Source organism: Corvus cornix, chromosome 2 (assembly GCF_000738735.6).
Source record: "Corvus cornix cornix isolate S_Up_H32 chromosome 2, ASM73873v5, whole genome shotgun sequence".
Taxonomy (NCBI): Eukaryota; Metazoa; Chordata; class Aves; order Passeriformes; family Corvidae; genus Corvus; species Corvus cornix.
In genome coordinates this window covers 13,578,074-13,603,920 of record NC_046333.1, presented here as the reverse complement: position 1 = coordinate 13,603,920, position 25,847 = coordinate 13,578,074, and the positions used below count along the sequence as shown (strand labels likewise).

The 25,847-nt window shown below is 38.8% G+C and overlaps 1 protein-coding gene across 21 annotated transcripts in view; it reads right to left on the bottom strand.

Annotated features, from left to right (window-relative positions):
- Positions 1-25,847, bottom strand: part of PARD3 (par-3 family cell polarity regulator) — a 451,552-nt gene that overhangs the window by 97,595 nt on the left and 328,110 nt on the right. For 15 of the 21 annotated variants that reach the window (XM_039570296.1, XM_039570203.1, XM_039570220.1 and 12 more), the window contains 2 exons: positions 19,424-19,534; positions 1,653-1,907 (listed from right to left, as the gene is read on the bottom strand). In XM_039570296.1, coding sequence (XP_039426230.1) covers positions 1,653-1,907; positions 19,424-19,534 — 366 coding nt within the window. Of the gene's footprint in view, positions 1-1,652; positions 1,908-17,224; positions 17,618-19,423; positions 19,535-21,192; positions 22,339-25,847 lie in introns of those variants that run through there. The other 6 variants (XM_039570253.1, XM_039570313.1, XM_039570317.1 and 3 more) reach the window with 3 other exon arrangements.

Sequence of the window (25,847 nt, the reverse complement as noted above, 5' to 3'; positions counted from 1 at the left end):
TATCAAAGAACTTTTTTTTTGTTGATGTGACATTGATGCCATTCAGCTCCAGCATGAAACACTGCCTTTGGTCTAACAAAAACAGCCATGAGAGTCACCACGCGGCAGACATATCCAACCAAGCTATCTCGATTTCCAAAGGCACAAAAGTGCTGAAATGCCAGGCACCTGGGTATACCAGTGCCAGCCAATATAGGGCTAAGGAATATAAAATTTCAAGGACACAGATGAAGCTGTAATCTTTTAACATCATTTTGCTTCCTTCACTGAAATAATGTACATACATTACATACATCCACAATATATAAATTATTTTCATTTACTATGAAAAGTACACCTTTTACACAGTGCAAGAGAACAGTGCAATTGAGACAATAAAAAGGCAGCTGTGCTACTGATTTTTAGCAAAAATGTATGCATTCCACAATGCAGCTGAGATTTTCTTATTTGTCATATTAGAGGATGTAATTTTATCAAATTACATAAAGAAACTTTGCAAAATAGATCTAGTGGAGGGTTAAATACAATACTCTCAGTCCTCAAAATTTTAGACATTTAGCTGAAACACAAATTACTCCATTACCACCTAGAACAGAATATGCAAGATGAATGCCACTGCTCATGTAGAAGTTATACAAATCTCAAATACTGCAGGCAAAGACACGGCTTTGCTGATTTAACTGAAAGTCCAGTCTTTTCCTGCTGGAAAGAGTGAGGTAGAAAAAAAATGAATGGCTTTACTATGAACTAAATAAATAACTTCCAAATGAGTGAACAATATGTCTTGCACTAGGATTTTAGTGTTATTGTAATGCTGAGAAAATGCAGAACTACAAGCTCATAATAGTAAGCCAAGAAAACAGATGTATTTTCATTGTTAAAGCACAAAAAACCCTGTGAATTTTGCCTTTAACTGTTTTTACTCTGTTAATTTACATGTCTGTTTTAGCTTCAGGTTTTCAAATGAACTCAGAACTCCATCAACAGAAACTGGAATTTTGCCTAGTTTCAGCACAAAAACAAGTAAGACACAGTTGAGATAATGTACCTGCAGGAAGAGTAAAATCATAAGCTACAAACCAAGAAGTAACTCATGAGTTAAGCTTCGAATTTGCTCACTTGGTCTATATCTAATCATAATTTAAGCTAAAATTATAAGCATAATTTGAGCTAAAAAGCTCAACCTGTTAGATTGAAGTTCAGGACTACAGTAGGACTTACAGCTTACAATCCATGTAAGCTTTAACCCATTTTTGCTGTAAACACATTAACCTTTTAGAGATGTTTGTAATGGCTGTAAATAGATTGTAAATGTTGTATTCCACAAGCATATCTGCTGGAGCTTTGATAAATAAACCTGATTACATTAAAAATTTGAATTTAATTCCAATGATACCCAACAGCAATTCCAAAAATTCCAAACCATCTGAAGAAAGGGAAGAAATGTAGTTGCTCTGCAGAAAACAACTTTCCCATCCCATTCTGTAACAGGTTGATTTGAGTGAGTTCAATACTGTTCTACATAAAGGCTTTAAAAAGCCATTAAAAATATGCAGCTCTGTCTTTCCAATTGATGTACAACCATCTCCCATGACAAAAGCAGCACAAAGGCAGATTTTGAGAGGGTGTATTGATTGATGTGTGGTGCCTACCTGTCTACAGGTGAAGACTTTGAATTCCGTGGTTTCTTCACTTGGGCGTACAAGGCTTCCACTGTTTGCCCTTCCCTCGGGCTCTGCGGTCGGGCATTCAGCGTTATTGTGCCGCTGTTTGGAGAGTCATAGGCAGCGATCCCAGCATACATCGGATCCGCATCACAGCCAAACGTCCGGTTAAAATCCTGGATCTCTGCATAGTCACGTTCCCGAGCCTGTCTCTCTCGAAATTCTCGAGTTTTCGCTTGGATTCTGAAAAATTAAAAGAAGGCTGAAACTGATGGGTGGTCCCCCCGAGGCATTTGAATGCAGCAGTCAGCAGACACTTTAGGTAGCCTGTCTTAATGGAAATCAGTGGAAGTTTCCAGTTCCAGTTTGCCATGAGGTCTCAAGTTTACCTCAGACATTGAAGTCTACATTGAAACAATGCTACGATCAACAGTGGTCTTTCAGAAGTACACCTGATTATCTTTTGTGTCTTTTGTTTCATTGTTAGCTAAATAATGACTATCCATAGCTGCTGGTAAACAGAGTTAATCTATTGCTTCATGCATCTTAGGGTGCCTGTGCTACTATCTGACCTGTCTGAGAATGGCCTGACACCATTCATACTGTATTGTACTCCATCAAAACTTACCAGATTTACTGGTTCTAATGCATGTATTTAGAGAGGAATTTTAATGTACTTTCTTAGCTTAATACTACAAAAATCATACTTTTTTCAGAATTTAAAAGCTGTGTAGGGATAGGATACATGTATATCTTTATGTTTGCATGCATGCAGTAAACAGCAGAAGCAGATTCTCGTACGTTTCCTTTGAAATGTGCATGCTTTTTAAAAAATATAAACAAACTGAATCTGGCATCTCTCAAAAGCAAGCTGCATCTTCCCAGAAAGTAAAAACATGTGCCTTGTGTTAAAGTTACAAATGAAAGGTGATGCTGGACAGGGTTTATATCTATGTGCACTAATTTGGCTGTATGATAAAAAGTGAGAGATAGATGACATTTAGGAATCTGACAAGCACGAACTGAGCACAGATCATATTTTCAAAAGCACATAAAGCTATTGCAAAAATTTGATCTGGGCTTCAAAGTTTCTTTGATATTTTATAAAATTGGATGTATTGCACACACATATGCACAGCAAACTGACCACACCCCCCCTTTACACTGTCTCCCCAGACCAATTTAATGCTCTGTCATCATCACAAAATGAAGCACTCAGCTGTCTCTTCCCTTCCATTAGCAAAATGCGCCCCTTTTTCATCTAATACAGCCATGGCTACAGTGTGACAGCATCCATCCATGAGACTACAGCTCTGTGAATCTCTGCGTGCCATTTCCAAAGACACCTTGTTCACCAGCTTTTAACAAGAGCAGCCTATCCAAAGCCTCTGTCTCTTTTGAAAGCAAGCCTTGACTCTTCTGAAAATAGAAAAGCCTTAAAGGTAGGTAACTGACATTCTTGGAAATTTCAAAATGGCCTCTTCAAGATTAGTTTTGCAAAAACAAAAGGGGATACACAAAGGGTAGGATTCAGACTGCAGATAAAGACATGAGACCTTAGTGCCAGCAGCAGGTGACCTCAGAGCAGCCGTGTGTGCAGGCTCGTTCCCCTTACGGTGGCCAGGAGCTGTCGGCAGCAGACTCCAGAGTTAGGAACCAGTCCATGTGCCAGAGAATGAAAGGAGTCACTCCAGAGACACTTTTGAGGCTCTTGCTTAGGTGTTCCTCAGGAGCTCGGATACTCAGCCTCGATTCAGCTGCTCAAACATAAGCAGCTCTGGCCACCTGACATGCCCAGGTAATCCTGATGGACTTGCAGCTGCTGGGCAAGGTCTCCCACAGGTCATGCTGAAGTCTCAGAGATTGTGGTTACCCAAATGACACAAGTCATCTGTGTTCAAGCATGAGAATCCAGCCCCGAGCTGCTATGTGAATATCATAAATGTGTCTTCCTCAGACTGAGTCCCAAGCAAATTGTTCCTCTACACTAACAAAGATCACCAAAAGGAAGGGAATACAAGGATGGCATGGATACACAGACATGTTTTTCCCCACAAATCCTGAAAGTATTGACCATGCATAGTGATTCAGGATACAACTGATTCACTGAATTACCTTCAACAGCCAGAGCCATCTACATTGATGGTTCACTGATTCATTTACATGCCCCAGCTATGTTCAGTCACAGTGAAAAGAAAAGAATTATTTTTAAAAGTTTATTTAAACTAACATAACTTTTTGATTTTTGCAAACACAAAATTATTTTCTTTACTGTTTGCTTTTTATTTTAATAAGGAAAAATGGCAGTGAAAACTGTAACACTAGTCAACTGAGAGAATTTTCCTCTACAATTTCAGCAACATCAGGCTGGAATTGTTTTTTGTTTAATTTAGAGTGGAGAGGGTCTCAAGTTTAAATCCAAAACTCATTTCAAACTTAAACAGGGTTTCAGCAGGCCTATTTTAAAATAAAAATAAAGATTTTGCATTCTCCTATACCCCAAAGCTGTAATTCAGAAGTGTTATAGCCTTAATCACTTGCAAGGTGTCTATGTAGGAGGAAAAACAGGTCTGAAAATCACCTCTGTATGTTGATTCTTCTCACTGTAGTTTAACTTCCAATTTGTAATCCTGTATTAATTACCCTGTGAAAAGATGTATTTATCTACTGATACTTGTCCTCTGAATGGGAGAAGCAAAGGAAATCAGAAATTTCCTAGACATCGGTAGCTTTAATTTTCCTTTAAATGAACGATTTATCATCACATACTGGAACACTGTCTGACACCAATTTGAAAGAAAAAATATCCATGTATTTTAGATAACCAAAATTTCAGTGCATGAAATCAGACAGTATAACAATAATGTGGCATAGAGTAATTCAATCAGAAGGAAACATTGTTACCTGAAGCGCTTACAAAACAGAATTACCTGGTGGTTACTGGTGATATCTGCCTTTGTCACACAAACTGCCATGGGAGAGGGCAGTGAACTTACATAACTTTTGACCACGGGGATCACATCGCTCCCCACAGGAGCAGACAGAAGTGTTCCCTGTTTCATGTGAACCACCTTTTCTCATGCTTCTGCTTATTGGCTCTTTAATAGTTTGGATGCTGAGCCATTTGCAGCCAGAGCATTCAGGTTTTCCCATGCATGGCTCCATGAGGGACACCTATTCCCATCCAAGTGGGAAAGAACTGACTGTTGAAGTGTTATGCAAGTAATTATGTTCACATCCACCAGGAAAATTTTTAGAATATTTTCTTCAGTTGCTAATACTATGTATTAGTACATATACATAGTACTAAAAATCAGAGTCTAAACACATTATTAATCTTCCTGTTAATTATAAACAAAGTACCCAGGAACCATTTGCAATAGCATTTAACAAAGGAAACACTAAAATTAAAGGTGTAACTGACTATACTGAAACCCAAAATGTTCAGAATTTTTTCCCTTGTTGTTTTTTTTTATGCTTTACATTTAAGCCAGTGTGAAAATGCTACCATTTTCACATGACAAAAGTATAGGTATTTCGATTGCTTAACATATTTTTGAATATTATTTAAAATATGTTTGGTTTTGCCTTTTCAAGGACGCACCACATTTAAACATTATGTCTCTCAATGGAACAAAACCACTAGAGAAAAATATGTAGGCATATTCTTGAAAAGAGTAAGAGCTCTCAGCTGAATACTGCACCATCCCTTTTGAATTATAATAGCTTTTAACTCTGAATATATTTTTATATAAGGACCTGATTTAATGTGATGCTATATTTTATGTTGGCCCCTCTGTGTGCTTGTGTGTGTATATGCACGATACGCCCTAAATCATTTGTTAGCACAGACCACATCAAATATCTATACAGGAAATGCCAGTGCAGACTTTGGTGGGGAAGATTAAAATGGTTATGTAAACACAGTGTGCAGCACAGATGAGAACCCAGAATGCACTCTGTACTTCAGCCCTAATCAGCAACACCCCTGCTATTGAAATCCAGTATCTGGAGAAGTGTTTGACCACAGTGCTTTGGTTTCATAATGTGGATAAGTGTATTAAGCTGTCTTCACTGAATCATATTCCTTCATGACATGGCAAAAATGCATACGTCTGAGATTTCAGATCAGCTAATTTTGAGGATTTATGGCCTTCCTAAGGATTTTGTGGGGGTTTGATAATAATAATAATGCTTAATATTCACATAACTCTTTTCATCGTCAAAGAATTTTTGCAAAAACTGCTGATTAATTTTTCAGCATTTAAATGAAGCTGAACTTTTAAAAATACAAAAGCTATCCCAAGAAGTTTCTAAACCCTTCCTGCTGAAGTGTTAATACTGAAAATGTCAACAACACACTGTCATGCTTTTGAGACTCAAATTATAACGTTCAGTAAAGTATAAACTATCCTCATGCATTTGTGTGCCATTCAATTCAAAAGCTAATGATAACTGCTTCAAATGACAATATTGTTAGCTGCAGAACTTCCTATAATTGTTAGAAGAGCTTTTCATTGCAAGCTAATCCAGTAATGATAGACATACCCATTGTACAGCAATTCCTACGCACGTGAAATGGTGGTCACAAAAGGAAGGCAAAAGCTTAAGTGCAGCTGTCCCCAGCAAACAGCAGCTCCCTCGTTCCCTTCTTCAAAACTGTGAGTGATATTCAGCTTTCAGATAAAGGTAACTCCCATTTTAGACACCTAAGTTTAGGAGTCAAGGTATGTTTTGAACTCCCAGGAAAGCTGGTCAAGATTCAGCCACATCAGGCAGCTGCTGTATGGTCCAGCACACAGTTCACTCAAACATCTGTAACGTGGCCATTTTAAGGTGAAATCAAACCCTTCTCCAGGCTCCACCAACTGTGTTGAGTGGCCCTTTCTCGACCACAAAGGGCATTTAGCCATGTAACCCATATGTGGGTATTAAATAATCGTATCAATTTGAGATTCAATTCCACCCTGAGCTAAATGTTTACAGCAGTTCTCTGAACTAAACTTTAACTGTTTTCAGCAACAAAAAAGTCAGATCTGTAGAGCTGGCTGAGCTGTTGTTGGTAAAAGTGAAAAAGCAAAGCTGTCAAAAGAAATCAATGCTAATTTCATCTAAAGTTAGTAGTAAACTATAAACATATCACAAATCCCTTGGGACCTTCAATCTCCTTTGTTTGGATTTTTTCATACTGGTGATTTAGGTCCTTGCAAAAAAATCACTACTTATCTTAATTGATGAACACAGCATGGGAAGGATATTCATGGCTAGTACATTACATTTGCCTTTGCAATGGCAGCGACATCCTCCCCTAAGAGCAGAAACAAAGTTGGCTGCTGTTTCTGGTGTGCAATTGCTTGGTCAATTCAATTAATCCTCCGGCTGCTGCCAGGATTCAGCTATTGCCCAAGTGATAATCCACACCCTCGTCCTTTCCACCGAGGCTCACTCATTTACAAAATCAGTATTGAATGCTTGCAGTTCCACATATGTGAGATGGCTGACAATGTTTATTAAGGATAGAAACAGCATTGTGTAAGGACAGAAGCTAAATGACAAGCCATTCATGGCTGCCAGTTCTCAGTTCTTCTACCATCAGACTGCCATGCGCTGGGATGATGGATTGGAAACTGAGGAAAACAACGACACCTTTATAAAGCCAGGCAGCTTGTTCAAGTTAGTCCAGCGGGATGAACACATTCAGTCCAATTTTTGCCAGATATCGCTTCTAATAAAGAGGTCAAAAAGTGCATTGGCCAGCAGCCAGATCTTGTCAAATTTGTCCCCTCCTTCTTTGCTAGTGAAAAATACCTTGCAGGCACAGCACACCAGGTCTCGCTGTTCCTCCCCCAACCTCCTCAACTGCCTTCAGGGTTTTAATGGCCCTTTTTCTAATTTTTGGCAATCAAATCAATATGGGAGTTTGTCCTCTCCTTTATTTTTCTTTGACCTTTGTCCGGAGCCAAGCAGAATTTTTCTGACAACTACCCTTCTAACGAGGGTACCTTGATTATAGGCATTACTGTGATTTCACTCTGAACCGCATATGACACTTAGCTTTTCTTACCATGATTAGAGCTAGTCAGTTATCACAGTTATAACCACCTCTCAGCAAAGCCATCTGCTTTCCTGGGAAAATCATCCCAGAGGACCACTGTGCACTATGGATAATCATGGCCACCAACAGCAGTAGCTTGTAAATAAGAAAGACACCTCCCCTTCCTCATTTCCCCCCATTTCATTCAAAACTTAAACATATTTTAAAAAAGTCAGAAAATACTGCTGTGTAAATATAAATTTTAAATTGAAAGGCTAGAGACCAATCTTTTTCAAGTCATTAAAAGAAAAATATTAACAGTTCTACCTTATCTGCTATAGACACACATGTGTGGCCAGTTGACTGAAATACGACCATCCTCTGACCTCAGACACATGAGGAAATACATGCAAAACGTGGTCAGTTTGCACAAGCAAACAGGGACAAAATCAGAAAGGCCAAGGCATAATGTAAAATAAAAGTAGCAGGGAGCTTTAAAGATGACAATAAATCATTGCATAATTGCATTAGCAGTAAAAGGAAGAGCAAAGAAAAGGTTGCTCCCCTGCGTGGCAGTGAGGGAAGGATATTGACAGATGATGCTGAGGAGATCTGAGGCTTAATGGTTTTTTTCTTTGCATCTGTCTTCACTGAAATGGTTGACTGCAAGCAGATGACCAGCATAATTGACTACCACCAATAACAAAAATATCTTCAATATACCAGCAAAAAAAGTAGCTAGAAACTGGTTAAGGTAGTTGAACTCCATCTGACACACACACAACTGTCTGAAGTAGCCTCACACTTTTTCAGCAACCAGAAGAACTTTTTGAGGACAGCTAAAACACTAAAGAAAACTAGGAAAAGTCAAATATACCTCAGAGTAGGAGGAGAATGAAATACTCGTGAGTTTAACTTCAATCCCTTCTTAAGTAAACTACTGGTACACACAGAGGAGATAATGGGACAAGCAGTAGCCACCAGAGAGTTATCAAGAACAGATGTGGTCAAGTCAGTCAGATTCCCCTCTAAAACATGGCAAACGGCCTTGTGAACAGAGCAGAAACAGTGTCAGGCTAAGAAAAACAGCTACGGGATGGTTGCAGTTGAACCAGGCTGCTTCTACAGAGTATCTAGAGAATAGGACTCAGCAATTCACAGTCACCAGAATGGACAGATTGAGATATTTTCTATGTGGATCATTCTCTGAATTTACTCAGGGTTTTTCATTATTAATTAGGCCACTATTGAATCTGCAGAAAACCCAAATGAAGGAACTTTGGAGCAAAGGATTAACATTTCAAATGTACTTGAAATACAGAGTAGACTTCAAAAATAGAATTAAGTAACAGCAACTAGAAGGTAATTTACATAGTTCAAATAACCAATCAATCAATTAAAAGTAGAGAAAAAAATCTGTGAGTTGCTTTTTCAGGAATGGATCTGGAAGTTCTACTGGGTAACAGATATGAGTCAGTAACATCAAGCTGTTTGGGAAAGAAAATAATAGAGTGGGGACATAACAGTAGTCTACAGACACCGGAGGAAAAGAATAATGTGTTAGGTATTTAACTAAAGCAAGACTAACTGAGATTAGATACTGTGAGCAGGGCAACTTCCTAAACAAAAGGTAGTGGAAAAGATGGCCATAGGAAGCTGTAGAGTTTATGTCATTGTAAACTAAAAAAAAAAAAAAAAAAAACCCAGGATGAAACCAACATCTTGCAGGCATGGCATACCCTGCAGATCCTACCTTGAAAAAGTGACATGATCTCTCTCAAAGATCTGTAATTCTCACCTACATAGAAATTTTACATACATATATTTCCTACATATTGGTTCTACAACAGCTGAGAAATACAACAGGGACTACATTTTTTTTAAAAAAAGGCTGCCCATCATCTCTAAATTAAAGAAATATATCTACATAATCAGACAGTCTTAATTTTCTTTCTCCTTCAACAATCACAGCCTATCTGCCAATTAGAATATGTGATAGTACTTACTGTCTCTCTGAAGATCCCCCCTCCTCAAATCAGAAGAGATGCATGAGAATTTCAAAAACGTTTAATGAGCTACAACCCAGGAGGGCTGCAGTTATAAAAAAAAAAAAAGGTGAAGGATAAAGGTGATAAGGTGATTACTTTAAGTGCCTTAATATATTAAGACTAGAACATTATGCTCATTTTTATAAGCAGTTATATTAAAGAAGGCTATTAAAGAAGGCTGCAAAATACAAATGAAGACGTAAAGAAATGAAAAAATGCAGGAGAGAAAGTAAATATTATGCATATGAGCAGGTGAAGTGCAAACACCAATTTGAAATCAAGTGACATTGATGAAACTAAAGGAGACATTAAAATTATTTCCTCTAACCTTGTGGAATCTCTCATATATTTCACCCCCACCCTTCCTTATCTCCTGACCTTCTTGATTTACCCTTTATCTTCCCAAAGTGAAGACATGTCCCCCCACCAGAGTATCTCAAACCTGCTTTCTTGGACGCTGCAGTGAACAACAGAAAAATCCTTGCTTATTTTGAGTTTAAAAATCTGCAAATTATCTTACTTACACTTCAGTGGAGCTTTCAGCCTACTTTGCAGTTAATAGTCTGCCACATTTCAGGGTGGAGAGTTTGTCTGCTGTGCTTTTTTAAAATATGTTTCAACCAAAGGAGAATGTTTCAGGTACACAGGCACAGGCACTATAGGTGCTTCTGTCTCCAAACAAACACTACCATGGCTGAAATTTTCTGTCCTTATTTTCATGTCTGATCCAAGGATCAGTGACCTCAGCAGTGGAGGACCACGCAAATGAGCAACTGGAGTACCCTGCTGGGAACCATGTTGCATCAAAGAACATTGCTGTCTGAAAGTAAAATGGAAATTAGTTTTCCTTTTGCATAAGAAAATTGGCCAGAAAGGCTGATATTTACACCTACAACAACAGGTCCCTGATCATTAGATTACCTTAGCTCTATTCTCTTCTTTAGCTCTTCTGCTAGACTGAAGTAGAAAGGAAGAAGATCATTATATTCAACTACTGCTGAAACATGACTTATTGCTGAAATGCAAGCTCCTGCTTCCATTCCTCCTCATTTTAAGAGCTCTGGTTTCCTCCTCCATGCAGACTTGCTTGGACCATTTCTTCCTGTACATTTCTTTTTTTCACCAACTGGAGAACAATTTCAGAAAGCAGCACTGGTGGGTACTATCTGAATTCTGAAGTTAGATGTGTAAGGAGCAGCTGTTCCCATGTGTGCAAGAAACAAATGACACAGGCATACCACATATCAAATGGTACCATACATCATATGATGAATCAAATCAGTCATTCCCAGATGCTGCAAGCAGCAACTGGAGGTCGAGCTACAACACTGTTATCAGTTGTTTGAGCTGAGCCTATCTACCAGCCATGCTCCTCTAGCTGAAGTCTAGTAAAGTGAGTACAAAATTCTGCTGCTAGCTCTATTTCAGGTCCATTGTTCTGTGTTTCTAGAGTATTATGTATAAAATATCCTAATCCTGAAGTTGGAAAATGAAACAGTATGAAGTATGAAACAGTATGAAGAACAGTATGACAAAAAAATGCAATGAAAAACCTCACAACAAAGCAAGGATTATGTGAATCTCAAACACTGAAGATGAAAGAAAAGGAAAAGAAAAAAAAAAAACAAAACAAAAAAAACCAAACCAATAAAGAATATAGCTTATAAGTAAATATCTTAGTGCAGGACCCACAAATTCACACCCACAACACCTCTGAGGATTCACTTCTTAAATCTTACTGGGTCACAGAACTGAAAGCACAAATCTATAGCACGGCCAGAAACAGAGCTGGGTGTCTCAAAACTCGTAAATGGCTTGTTCTAGTAACTGGTTACAAAACAAAGGTTGCAGACGGGGTGTGGAGGGAGAATCCATCTGCCCGGTACGAATCTATCATTAGGTGTCTTTCTGGCTAGTCAAATGCTGCTGTATTTAAGGATTAGAAAAAGGAGCAGGATTAGTGCCTTGTTTTACTGTCAAACAGACTCCTGTAGTGCAGTGTGGAAAACCTGAGAGGTTTTGAGTTCAGTTCAATTCAGCAACAGTAAGCTCAGTCAGGTAGTAACTATGGTAATTCTCAAATAAGTCTTTGCTACAGTAACTCTGCCACTAAAGGAGAGTTCATATGACATCAGAGGACATGCTGCTGCCTTAGCCCAAAGTTCTTGGCACTCTAAAGTCAAACATTTTAGTCCAAAGTAAGAGCTGATATGTGTAAGAGAGCACTGAATTTATATGATCTGCAAGAGACCTTAAACTAATTTGTAACACAGAATATTATAAAGACCACCTAAATTATCTTTTTTCAATATATTGCAAGGGACTTGGCCAGACCTTGCCCAGTGCAATGTGTTGAATCACTAGAGAGAAATAATAGAGAAAATAAACTTTTAGCATGATGTCTTAAAATCTCTATACTTACAGTATGTAGCTAGAGAATATGTGGTGTTTTGTTTAAAAAACTACTCCAGTTATTATTATTCTACAAAGGCTTCAATTTACATATCTCCTGAAGTCAGTATTTTTATGAAGTGGAACTGGCCTGAAATGCTTTTCCAAAGTTCAGTATTCTCATGCTTCACTTCTGTGTTCTCTTCCAAAAATTATTGCCATTGATTTTTTTTTCATATCCTGTACCCTCCATCCATTATGTAAAAAACCACTGCCAAAAACAATGCTACAAATCTCAATGAAACTGAGACAAGCAGACCCCATCACAAAATAAGTCAGAATGAGAAACATATTGCTCTGATTTTCTGATCACCGAGAAATTTTTCCTCTCCTCTGTTACAGGATGGGAAGAAGGTGAAAGTTTTAACAGAAAAACTTTACAAATTACTTATATTCTGAATGCTTGCAGTAATAATCATTTTAGAGGTAACAGTTCTTCTGAAAGCTGTTAAGTGGCATCAAAATACAGCAGCAGCAAAAGTAAAGTTGAACCTTTGAGTTTCTTCAAAAACACAGATAACTCTTAGGCAACATAAGAAACAAAAATCCTTTCCTTATCACAATATGTTGTCTTTTTTTCTTAAAGTAAGATGAAACTGCTTGATAAGAATATTTTGCTTAAGGGGGAAAAAAGTTGGGGTTTTCCAATAAAAATATTATGGTCTCTCTGGGAAATCTGGAAAGACACCAAGAGTGTCCTGCTGTTCAGCCCCCTACTCCATCTGATACTTTAACAGTTCCAGATGGCCTTTACTACAGGATGACCTCCCCTCTATTCTTTTATTATGACCTTTGGGTCACAAATTATCTATAGGATGCTGCTGTCATTCTGTAAGACACTGCTGTACTCTTTCATCTAAAGAATAAAGATGCTTAACATTAAAACTCATCTTTGTTAGGCTGACCTTCCAATGATGATCAAACCAGACAGTTATTCCAATCAATGTCATTGCTGCAGAAAATATGTTTCATTTTTTGCAACACTGACATTAAGAAACTAAGACATGGTTTTAAATCAAATCACTTTTGCAATCCTGCTCGGCTAGAGAGCATAGCCTGTTATACTAATTTAAAATATCAAAAATATTGCTGCAAGAGTTTTGATGAGTTACATTGATTAGAAGGATCTGGTGGGTTTGTTTTTTGTAAATTATTGATGTGGTTTTCATCCAAATGTCATTGATAGGAGGTAATAAAACTTTATGTAGGTTTTATTAATTGTCTTTCTCTATCATCACTAACAGAACACATTGAACTTACATAGGAAAATATAATAAATAGTCCCAATGAACTAAATAAAGTAATAAGGTTAATTTCTTTCCTGCTGTCAGTAAATTCATGTTAGCAGTCTCTCGTCAGCTTGACATCAATTAATGATTTTAATTCCAGACTCTTGTCACAGTACTCACCACCCTTTCGTCTAATTAAAATGGATGATGCATGATGAAGGGAAAACACAAGACTTCTGTTCTTGTTGCAACATTTCTATTCATTAGTATACTTTTACAACAAAGGGCTTGTGGCTTTAATGGTACTAGAGAAGGATGAAGAGAAGTTTATTACATGTTAGAGATAAAGACCCACATACCCTTAGGAAAATATAATACAGGAAGCATTTTATGGAATAACCGAATCCTTCAGGGGGAAAAAAACCCCAAAACACCGTTATTTTAACTACTAATGAACAGGCAGAATGTTTCCCTCTAAATTTAGAGGGGAAAAAAAATGCGTGAACGACGCCCACTCTACTCGCAGCCTTGTTTACATCCACACAAAAAAGTGCCGTCAGCCTATTTGATTGAGCTCCAAGAGTAACAGCAAACCCGCCGGTGCAGGACAGACGCTGCCCCGCCCTCCCCGCCGTGCGCCGGCAGCACCGGCTGCCCCGGCCGCCCCGCAAGGCTGTCCCCGGCTGACACCCGGCGCCGGGCGCGGCCGCACCGAGCGATCCCGGCCGAGCCGAGCCCGCAGCTCCCCCTCCCGGCCCCGCCGCTCCCCAGGCACCTCCCGGCCCGGGCGACTGGCGGCACCCGGGGGACAGCGACGGCGGAATTATGTAAATGTTGCTCCTTTTGTAACCCAGAGGAACAAAAGGTCATGTTTGCCGAAATAGAAAGGGGGGAAACCAGCACAGCAGGAGTTTTCTAGTCCAGACGGGAACTATGCACATGCACGTACCCAGGGCGGTATCGCTCTGCCTTGTTATCTGTCCTCCAGCAAGCACAACACAGGCTGGGATTGTGCAGCTGCTATTACGGAGCAGAGAGAGCCCCCGGCTCCACAGGCCCCCATCTGACCGCTCTATCGCCCTCCCAGCACCTCCGGAGCCTCTGTCACAGCGCTTCCACCAGCACAACACTTTAATTCTCTCCCAAAAGGTTTCTCCTTATCTCTTCAAGACCGATCCTCCCAACACAGGTGTTTAAGCACTTGATTTTGCATCCATTTCAGTGGAAGTTGAAGAAGAATACAATACTAAGATTAAAACACTTTTATGGTAACACAGAGATTTATAGAACATTAGTAAAGCTCTTAAATCTGTGTATTAACCAAACAGAGAAAATATCCTCTAGACTTTGCTTCCAAGAGGAGGAAGTGCCTCTAGAGGCGGATTACAGCATAAACACTGTTTGCCCACAGATGGATCACGAACTCTGAATCATGAGATTACATGAGAATTGCAACTTTCATCTTTTAAGCATTATCCAGCAGTGAACCATGCTGGATGCAGATGAATTTCTTAAAAACTTCACAAAGAGGTACGTTTAGTTCAGTCCTCTGTTATCTACTACCCAGGTACAAAGAGTAAAGTTGTTCAGGTCAGGGAGAACTTTCTTTGCTAGAAGAAGTCGGTCCAAGGCTGAAGATGGCCAGCACACATGGCCTTGCCGTGTGCCAAGAACTGCATATGCCTGTGCTAGAGAAGGGAAGACCACAGGCAAAGGTTTTGGATTTGCTGATGGTTTATATTTGTAATGAACACAAAGTTGAAATGGAAAGAAAAAGAAAAGGGGCGGGGGGGGGGGGGAAGCAGCCCAAAACAGAACAGCAAAAAATGAAATTGAAGGAAAAATGCAAGGATGGAAGAGGGAGAAAGAAAGGTATCAGAACCTGCTGTTGGAGGGACATCTCTCTCCAGCAAGGGCCACCAGTAACAACCAGAAGACAAAAGCAGTAGGTTTTCTAAACAGTTCCATCTTCACATCTCCTAAGAGACTACACTAAAGGGCCTTGAAGAACTCAGAAAACATTTCTGCAATCAGGTTGCAGGGTATCAATGGGCACGCTGGCTAAATATTGAGCAAAGCTACTCTGGGAGGCCCTCAAAGACCAGATGTAGAGGGTTTCTAGATTAGAAAGGTCTGTGGGCTTCCAGAGGTTTTGATGCAGCAGCACAGCACAAGGTGACCACCCATATGAACTGATTCTCCTTGGTCACTGACAAAAGTTTCAAAATCTGCTTTTAAGTCTATCCAACACTGCAATGCTTGTGTAAAACTGTAAGCAGTTGGAAGCACCTCTGAAAGCTCAAGATATTCCACGCATCTTCAGTCTGTATAATCCAAGAGATTTTAGGAAGATATGCAAACCACAGGTGCATCAGGAGAGTCTGGATTTGATAAAAAACCTTCTACAACAAAACCACAAAGGACCCAGGGCTGCTTTCTCAGCCTGAGTGAATGTAGCATCTCAGTGGTACCCAGTTTGAGCAGTCCAGTGATAGATAGACAAGATGACCACACAGCAAAGAGAGGCCCCAAATTAACATATATGTAAAACAGCTGTGATCTGGCACAGGAGCACAGCTAACTGAATTTGGTTCTTATTTAGCTTCCTGAAGACTGCAGTATAGACTCTTAGGAGACTGAAGGCCACATTCAGAAAACCTATTGCCTAATCTTGCCTCAAGTTTTTGACTGGTGCAACTGCTGGAGAGAACCCTTTCTAACAGCACAGCAGAGCCCAGCCAGATTTTCAGATCAGTGCTTGGCAGATACTCAAGGATAATTCAAGCAGACTTGTTTCTGTGCAGTAAACCAGTGTTAAAGCATAGTGACATGAGGCAATTTTTTATGGTCTTGGGTGAACTGTTACTCCAACATTTGGAGCATTTACAAATAGCAAGTATTTACAGAATTTTTCATAAGACTAGTAGGTGGTCTCATCAGGTGACACCCCTAATTGTTCCAGTATTCCTTGTCATTGAAAGCTGGCTGTATTTTCAACTAGAAAACTTCATTTTGGGTTCAAATTTACTTTAAGATTGTCAGTAAACATGCACCATATACACATATATATCCAACATATATAGGATGTAGCTTAAGAGAGACACAGCTTAAAAGATACACTCCTTAATCAAAGAATCACAGAATCAAGAAATTATTATTAATAATATATTTATAAAAGGCCATTTTATTAATTTAATCATGGTAAATTGAAGAGCATTAATTTTCTTATTTGTCTCATAATCCATATGAACGCTAGGTTTTAAAGAAAATACTACTGTAAGCACAATATTATTAAAATTATAAAGTAAAGGCATAATAATTCCATAAAATTGTGGGCATGATTGATTCTTTAATGGGCTGTTCACTTGTTCTCTGACCCCTCTAAGGATTTTTGCTCCTAGCCTCTCATACATAGTAAATTCATTAAATCCTACCTATTTCCCCAAAGCATTGCATCATTTTAGAGGTATATAGTATCAAATACCAAGTAAAATAGACCAAGTGAATTGCACTAATAAAAAAATTGAGGAGAAAAAACCCACAGAAAACAAAGTTAAAATAGCAGCCATTATGAGCCAACACTGACAGTAATATTTTACTCTGTCTCCTAGTAAGCATTTTGAGGGATTATTCAGTTAATTTGCAAGAGTACTCTTCATTAACAGCATGTATCTAACATCATTATTTTACAGGATCAAAAGGAAACTCTGCATCCTAACTGCAAAAATATTTCATCTCTGTGGACCAAATCAACATCTGAATTTTTCAGAAACATAAGGAAGCACCTCACACATTTGGTTGCTATTTTATTATCTTTTATTAGTTTTACATGCGACTACCCCAAAGAAGTTGCATTCTCTTATAACACAAAGGAAAGCAAATACACAGGGAAAGAGAGTAATGGGAGGAGAAGAACCCATGTTACTATAACATCAAGCTGTTATGAAGTTCTGGCACATGCATTTTCTGCAGCTTCAGTGAACACATAAAATTGTTTTTATGACACACAAGGAATGAGATTCCAGGAAAGATTCAAATTGGTTAGCATAACTTGATGGACAGGGATTAGGAATTTGCTCCATGCACTGGGGACTATACAAATAATTTCATAATTCTACCTTGGTACCCAGCGTGACTATTGCAACCACTCTTACATCATCACATGGACAGTCTATACTCTCACCATTCTTACTGAGAGAGACAGAGAGACACAGAGAGACAGAGAGAGAGAGAATGAAGAGAGAGAAAACGTTACTAACTCAGGCATCAAGTCTTTCTTCCTTTTATAAATGTATATGGCTGATTTTCCAGGGACCTAATGTTACTAAGAAACCCTAAGGGCCAGCTGAGGCCCAGCAGCAGCATGTGAAGCCAGGGCACAGTGTGGTGCTTGTCTGGCCAACCATCCCCTGCCCTGAGCTGGCCAGAGCAACCGAAGCAGCTTTCCATGGCTCTGCACCCCTGGCATGAGCTCTGTGGCTGCTCCATCCATGTGAAGGGAAGTTGGCTGCACAAACACCCTCACCAGTTATTTCCTTCAATTCCAGTCTTCCTCTTTACCATTTAATCTGCAAACATTTTACTTTTAAAAACGGGAATAAATTCAATGACCCTGCCTCACTTTTGTTAAAAAAGAAAAAACAAAAACCAATCAGACTAGTAAAAAACCATCCAGGCACTGTAATCCAGCCACCTTCTGCAATCAGAACGGATGGACAAAGAAAAGAGTAAATTTTTACATCAGTTTATGATAGTATATCTGCTAAAGAGTAAAATATTCCCATAATGTAATCTAAACAGATGGTCACAAATGATAAAGTTTCTGGAGTTTAACAAGTTAAACTAATAAACACACACTCCCAGCCTGCCTTAACTGTACCATAAATCATTCAACGCTAAAAGAACTGAAAGCAAACCATTTTTAGGTTTAACTGAGGAGGCTACACAAGAGTTACTGTGGCTCTCTATTCCATTGAGCTGTTAATGATGAAGCCACCATTCACCAATTTTTGTTCTTATCTGCAGAAGACCAAGGTGCATAGAGATGATGGTTAAAGAGATCATTATGACTAATTAGTGATATCTCCTGTACAAGGACAAGAAAATTTCCCTGCAGAGTTCCTGCATCAATCCTAAATTTATGGCTGAGCATGATTTTTAGATAAATAATTCTAATGTATAGTTCACTTTCACTGCTAAATGTGTCAATCTATTTACCCTTCATAAAACTTTATAAAGTTTGTCTCTTTACTGAAGTGATGTCTACTCAAAGAGGTTGTTTCTCCACTCACATTCCCCAGTATTAGTTAATTGATAACCTAAGCTTCTCAAGATTTTGACTAAATTGATCTGAGAGACACCAGAGCCTAGGCCCCAGATATCTAGGACTACAAGAGACAGGATCAAAAGTAGACTGGAAATATTGAGAAGAGCATATGACATATATATTACATAGTGGTTTTTTTATGTTAAGGAAAGCTGACAAGGAAAAATAGAGGTACTCACCACTCATTTTTACAATTAGCAGTTTAATATACATATCATTCCATAAACAGACTGCATGGCACATAAATAGACTGAACTCCAGTGACAAATATACTGGTAAGTATAATTTTTAGGTTTCTCCTAAATTTATCATTGAAAAATCTAGATATGCAAAACTTTGAAGAAAAATACAAAACATATTTCATTCTATATAAATACTTGTTTTCTGAAAATGTCAATAAAATCAGTTATAGAATATATAGAGAAAGCATTTCATTTTATTACTTCAGTCTCCTCAATAAGAAAGGGAGCTCTGGGTCTATAAAAGATGCTTAACACAGCCAAAGGAGCTGTTCATACTAATGTCAAAAATAAATCCAGCTTTGTCTTGTTATTTAAAGTATATAAACATACCAACATGTGGGAAAATTCATCAGAGAAAATTGAACTTCAGTTATTTAATTTAAAAAACAGACTCTCTCTATCAAGGTTTAAGCAAATACTGAAGTCTACCTCTCCTGTTCTTGCTTCATTCGTATTCTCTCCTCTTCTGAAGTAAGAGCTTCCTGCACTTTTATTTTACCCGTTTTCTCACTCTTGTCATCTTTGCGATGTTTGCCAAACCTGTTAATAACACACAAAAAAAGAATCTAACTTGTGAAATGAACAAAACCGTATTTTCCTTTTCCTATGACAAAGAGAGTTCTCCAAGAAGGGCTGCTGGGAAACCAGGAAGGGAAAGTGCAAAGACCTCAGAATCTCAATTTTCAGTATTTTCAGGCTGCTTCCAGGTTGGGTTTTTTACATGAGGTTTTTTTTTTTTATTTCACTCCCCTTAAAAGTTTATAGAATTCCTCACTGAAGAACAGAACAAACAAAAAACCAGTAATTGTACCACATTCCTCTTTTATGCCAAGATTTTGGGGTCACTATTCTTAAACAGACAGTCAAACAATGTTTTAGAACACCATCTCTGCCCAAGGACACAGCTCATGTTTGCATTAAGCGAAGGCTTCCCCACATGAACATGAGGGGAGAGGGACCTGCAGGTCTCACAGCTCCCGGGACAGCACTGCACCCCACCCCCTGCAAGGGCCGTTTCACCACACACAGAACATCATTCAAAACTCAATTTATTCTTTTTCAGCACCAGGGGTTTTTTTTAACTCTCTTACTCATGGCTCTTTCCCCAAGGGTGTTCCAGTGTGGGAGGATGAGTGGAGGGATGGAGCTGTCTGGGCTGCCAACCCAGAGTTTGCCCTCTTCACATCTCCTCTTCCCCTCTAAAGGCTACACTTCAAATATATTAGGTTTCTTCCATATTTGCACTGTTTTCTTGAAACTTTCAGGGAGTGAAGAATTTGGCATTTGAGATATTCAGTTATTATTAGGACAAAATTATTCATATTTCTTAAGACATTTCTGACCTATTCTGGAAGTAATGACTTTCGAGTGGAGCGAACCAAACAAACACTTTAATATAACCTTTAAATAGATCTAAACTTCAGACGAAAATTTTCTATTTAAGGCAGAAGGGCTCACATGTATCTGTTAAACAGTATATATACCAATTAAATGTGGCATCATTTATCACACCAAAAGCAGCAAGAATTTTACTCTTTTTATACCAAACACTCATCTGAGAGCTGACTGACACTGTGGCCCTTCACACTCAGGTTCACATCAAAAGTGAAATTAAAGCAGTGAGACTTGTAATCAAACATGTCTAGCAACAGTGCTGACAGGACACCACAAATGCTCACAAACAGTGAAATAAACCACAGACTTCTTAAAGCTTCCTTCTCACCTGTTAATGTAACATCTTTAAAATATTTACAGTTCACCAGGCATTTATAATATTTTCCCATTTGTTCCTTTTGATTCTAGGACAAAGTCATTGTGTGGGATGATAACATACCACACAGAAGCCCTGCAGAATGATTAATTTCTGGCGATTCAGTCAAGAAATATTATTTATATATATTGTGTAATCATGTTTATGGCTCTTAAGGCAGCTCTTTAAAACCAAAACGCAAAAATACAACATAGGAGCACGTACATAAACTTTAAAGTGTGTGCCTGTTCTCCACACAGATTGCTCATTTCCACAGTAATTCAGGCATCTGAAAACTAAAACTGTTTATTATTACCCACCTGAAAAGGGCAGAGGACATGATAGTGTTAAGAAATGCAAAATAGGGTGTAAAGTTAAAGTTTCTGATTTTATAATGTTATACGTAAAACTGACATACTTCAATTCAGTCATTCAAAACACCAACGTGTATCTCTTAAAACATCCACCTATTTATTAGAGAGTAGTCAAAACCATTATACAAAGCATTTACATATATGACACAAGAGATTCAAATCAAGTTCTGGATGTTGCACACCAGACAAAAGAGATTGGTTAATTTAAAAGAGCCCTAAAACCTCTAGCCCAGAGAGTTTTGGCAGAAAAACAGTGGAATGGAGCCATTCTACTCTGATACACAGAGAGTGCCTGAGGTGGCAGCATGGGTCTGACTGATGGAACATGCAGAGCTGTAAGGAGACAAGCAACATATGTGGCACTCTACCACAGCCTCTCTGGGATGCTCACATTTGCTTCTGTCTCCTGTCCTTCCTCAACCCATTTAAAATGTCAGGCAAAGCAAAGGAGTTAAATTCTGGAGTGCCAGTTTATTTTTGAAAAGAAATCATGGTTTAAAAAAAAATGGGGGGAAAAAAAGAAAAAAATTGAATTAGTTATTGCCCATTACATTTTGGCAGCAAAACAGAATTTCTGCCACCATAAATCAATTCATTGCAAGTATGAACAGATGTATAGTGAAATCAATACCTTATTAAAAAAATAAAGTACACAGGAAATTTCTAATAATCCTTGTAAGCAATCTAGTAAATGTCTGGTCAGGCTGCATGATTGTGAGGAGAGCATTTCTAATGTTAACATGTAATGCAAACCTAGCAAAATTCAATGGTTTGAATTTCCAGATCCAACCACACAAGTCCAGAGCACATGGGGCTCATGTGCATTCCCACAGAGGCAGAGGTGGGCACCACACAGGGAGCACTTGGAGCAGCATCAGGGCTTAGTTTGCTTTGAGTCATGAGCAAGTTGTGGCAACAACTCTTCTTCTTTTTCAGGGTTTTCTTCCAATCGTCTGGGAATTAACGTTCCTTCTGCCCCTGAGGACCATCCTGATAAAAGTCTCTGGAAGACAGCTCTGGTTCTTTCCCAGGCATTTCAGAGGGTGGCCATATTGTTCCCACTCTGATCGGAGACTTTCCAGTGCCCATCTCTGAAAAGCTCAGTGGTCATCCCAGCAGTGGACAGCCTGGCAGAGTATGAACCATGGTGGTCTTGCACAGGTGCCTTCTCTGGACTTTGTCACCCGCAGAATTGATATATCTGCCATAATCACCACTGCCTGTAACAAGTTTAGCAACATTAACTGCACTGTCCCTACCCTGGAACCCAGAATAACAAACACCATCCTCCCCCCTCCCTGATTGTGGCTTCATGTTTTTAGCACAATGCACAATTGTGTTAATTGTGGTTTAACAATCACAAAGTTTTGAGAAGATGCTAAGATAGCATCTCAAGATGCTGAGAGAGCCACCTAGCACTTGAGAAAGGTGCTGAAAAGAACTGACAGAGATACATTTGTACACCCCCATACACCTCCTTTATTTCTGTAGGAGCAGTCAACACTCCCCACTCCAAACATCATTCAGAGTGCTTGGTAAGATTACTCTTGCTAGCAATAAATGTGTTTGTTATTTACTTCTATTAAAATTGTTTGCTTCATGAAGTATGATTTATAGTCATAATGAAACCCACAGGCCAAATCAGCATCCTCTCCACCAAATTTATAACAGACATTTATAAATTATTTATTTAACAGTCATATTCAAGCTAAATTTAACTACAGAAATGCAACATCCAGCAATGCTAGGGCACACCATTAAAGCCAGCTGTTAAAACTCTGTCAGCTGTACTGTGGTATGACTACACTGGTGTAAAGCTATTGAAAATCACCTGTCCTAATTTCTTCAGGTAGATGTTTCCTATTCATATCCATGATGTTTCCTATTCATGAATATTAACTGAAGCAGGACACTTAGAAATAGGACTATTCAGACCTGTGAAATTCAAGCAGTCTATGCAATATCCCTTCAAAACATCCCCCAGTTACTGTGCATTGTCTCCACAGCCAGAGGTAAAGCCCTGTCTGCTGCTCTTTGGTGGCCTTTGTTTAATGGTGTGAGTCAAAAGTCTGAGTCAGGTGCCCAGAATTACTCCCAGTATTTACAACAGCCTGAATTGAATGCATTGGCTCAAAGCAAAGATCTGGCTTACCTATGTCAAAGTTTCACCTCCTTACAAGTGCAACTGGTCTAGTCCCCAACTTGCCCCATGAACATTCATGTGTGTGACACCTTCCCTGCAAGCCACCAGGCTTTGCATCGTGAATCTTACCTCTTTACTGCTCAGGTACTCAAAAGGAAGGAGAGATGGAATTAGGATGTATGTCCCATGCATGACCCATGGCAAATTTGGAACCTTACTGCTTCCAATTCTATTTTTTTCATAATCCGTATACTGAATGGCCTGACACACCCACATAATAAGTTCTCTGACTGAAGTGACTGCTCACTTACTGAGAACAGCCTAAGACTGAAACTCACGAAGTGCAATCAAAGATATCTCCCTTGTAAAACAGAAATCACCATCCATTTCTCCTGTGTCAGAGAGACTCTAGGCTTTTGCAAGGCCTTGAGGATACAGCCAAGCACTGTGATCCTGGCCCTGGCTGCCCCCTCCCCAGACACAGGAGCAGTTCTCTGCTGCATGCAGCTGGTTAGAGTGCCTCAAGCCTAGAGTGCCTTGGTGATTTTCAGGTGCTTGTCTGAACCTGAGATGGTCTCATTCTCACTCCTGGGGGGCTGGCTGCTGGGATACTCATTGGAGTTCTTAAAAATGCAAATGAAATGACAACCTTCTGATACGTACATGAAAACTCCATCGCTCAGCATCTGTGCCAACAATGTTCCCTGCATTAGTGAAAAGGAGGACAGTGCTTAAAAACAAAGGTAGAAACTACTAATTTTGGAACTAAAAACCAAAACCATGCAGAAAAGGAGCATCTGTGGCACTGATGGTCAGACAGTCTGGAGAATCTAATTCCAAGCTCTTTTCTTTTGCTATGCTCAGTGCCAACAATTTGACTGCAAGCTATAAAAGCCCAGCCTAAATCACTGCACAAGATACCAATGCACAGACATGAGCTACTACATGATGTGCAACCAAATTATGCACACTACTGTCTCACCAAGTTACCATATTCATGAGGAAAACAGTTCTGTTGCTAAAGCTTGAGTTACACCAGCTCCTCTGAAGCACCTGCAGCCACCAAAGCACAACACTGACCTGTGGCCACCACTTCCCTCAATCTCAGTTCTTAGAAGCAGAGTACAGAATATTACTCAGGATAGAAAATAAAGAGCAGAAAAGAAGTGCACATTTTCCTCCAAACCCCAATTAATAAAAAAATTACCATTCTGTTCATAAACATATCCTTTCATAGATATAGCTTAGTACTTCTTTGAGGACACAAACTGTATGGTTATAGAATAATCTCTTCATAATACTAACAATGTTTACTTCGTGTAACAGCTTGTTTATTCAGTAGGTCTCTCATTTAAACCCTTTTATAAAAAGTATAGCTAAAATGTAGTTTAATTTTATTCTGTAGCTGCACAAGCAAAGAAAAAACTTCTAAGACTAATTGAAATACAGGTTGTAAATTAAAAATACCCTGTCTGTCCAAGAGTGTGAGAAATTGATGAAAGAGAGCAGCTGAAATCTTGTTCACTCTAATTGCCAAGATACTCCAGAGTTCTACTTAATTTATATCTTCTTAATTCTCTTTTTACACTAAGGGTTGGAGAAAGTTTCAAGATAAGTGTAAATGCTCAAAGCCACATTCACAGATCCACAGACTTAATCCTCAAATTCAGCCAACAACAGGAATCACAGTAAGTGCAGAAACTAAAAACCGTAAGAGGACCATCTTTTAAATCTATGATCTCTAGTACATAACAGACAAGTCACATCAGAGGAAAGGACCACCCTCAGGCCCCATGATACTGGTTTGTCACATTGTTATTAATAAAAAGATGAGAACACAGACCTGTATGCCATAAGCTTGACCCTCAAATAGGAAATCTCATGAACTCTGGATAATCTAATCAAACTAAAATGAATACCCAAACCTCTCTGACAGTCCCTAGCTGGCTCACTTTCAAGCTTACTTGCTTGAATGACTGTCACCAACTAGGAGGTGACCTAATCCAAAGTCTATCACACTGAACAGAGAGGCACTGATAACAAGTGCCTTCAGTGGCTTTGGGCCAGTGCATCAAAGCAAATGAACAGTATGAGGCTCAACAGAGAAGACAGCATAGCAGAACATTTAAAGAACAAGCTCAAGCTACAACGTGATACCATATATAAAAAAAAAGTGAAATGTACATAAAATACACATGTGACATAAAGAACATGTAAGTGATTTTGCATAAATAGACAAATACAGATAGAACAAGTGAAGCAAGAAGGACGCATGAGTGGTAACAACAGAAATTCCACATTTACAAGTTGTCTCAAAAAAAATTCAGTTTAAAAGAACATGTATCAGCATTCTTGATATAACAAAAATAATATACACGTAATCTGCTAAATGGATTTTACTCTGATGCGTTACTGATGAGATCACTGTCGTCTGCCGAATCATCCACATATTTCATTAGAATAAAGAGCTACAGAAGAAACATGCATTAGTTGATTAATGAAAAAAAACAAAAATTGATTGAGACAGAAGTTCAGTCGCATTATGTTCCTTAATAGAAAAAAGTCCATCATTAAAAATTAACAATT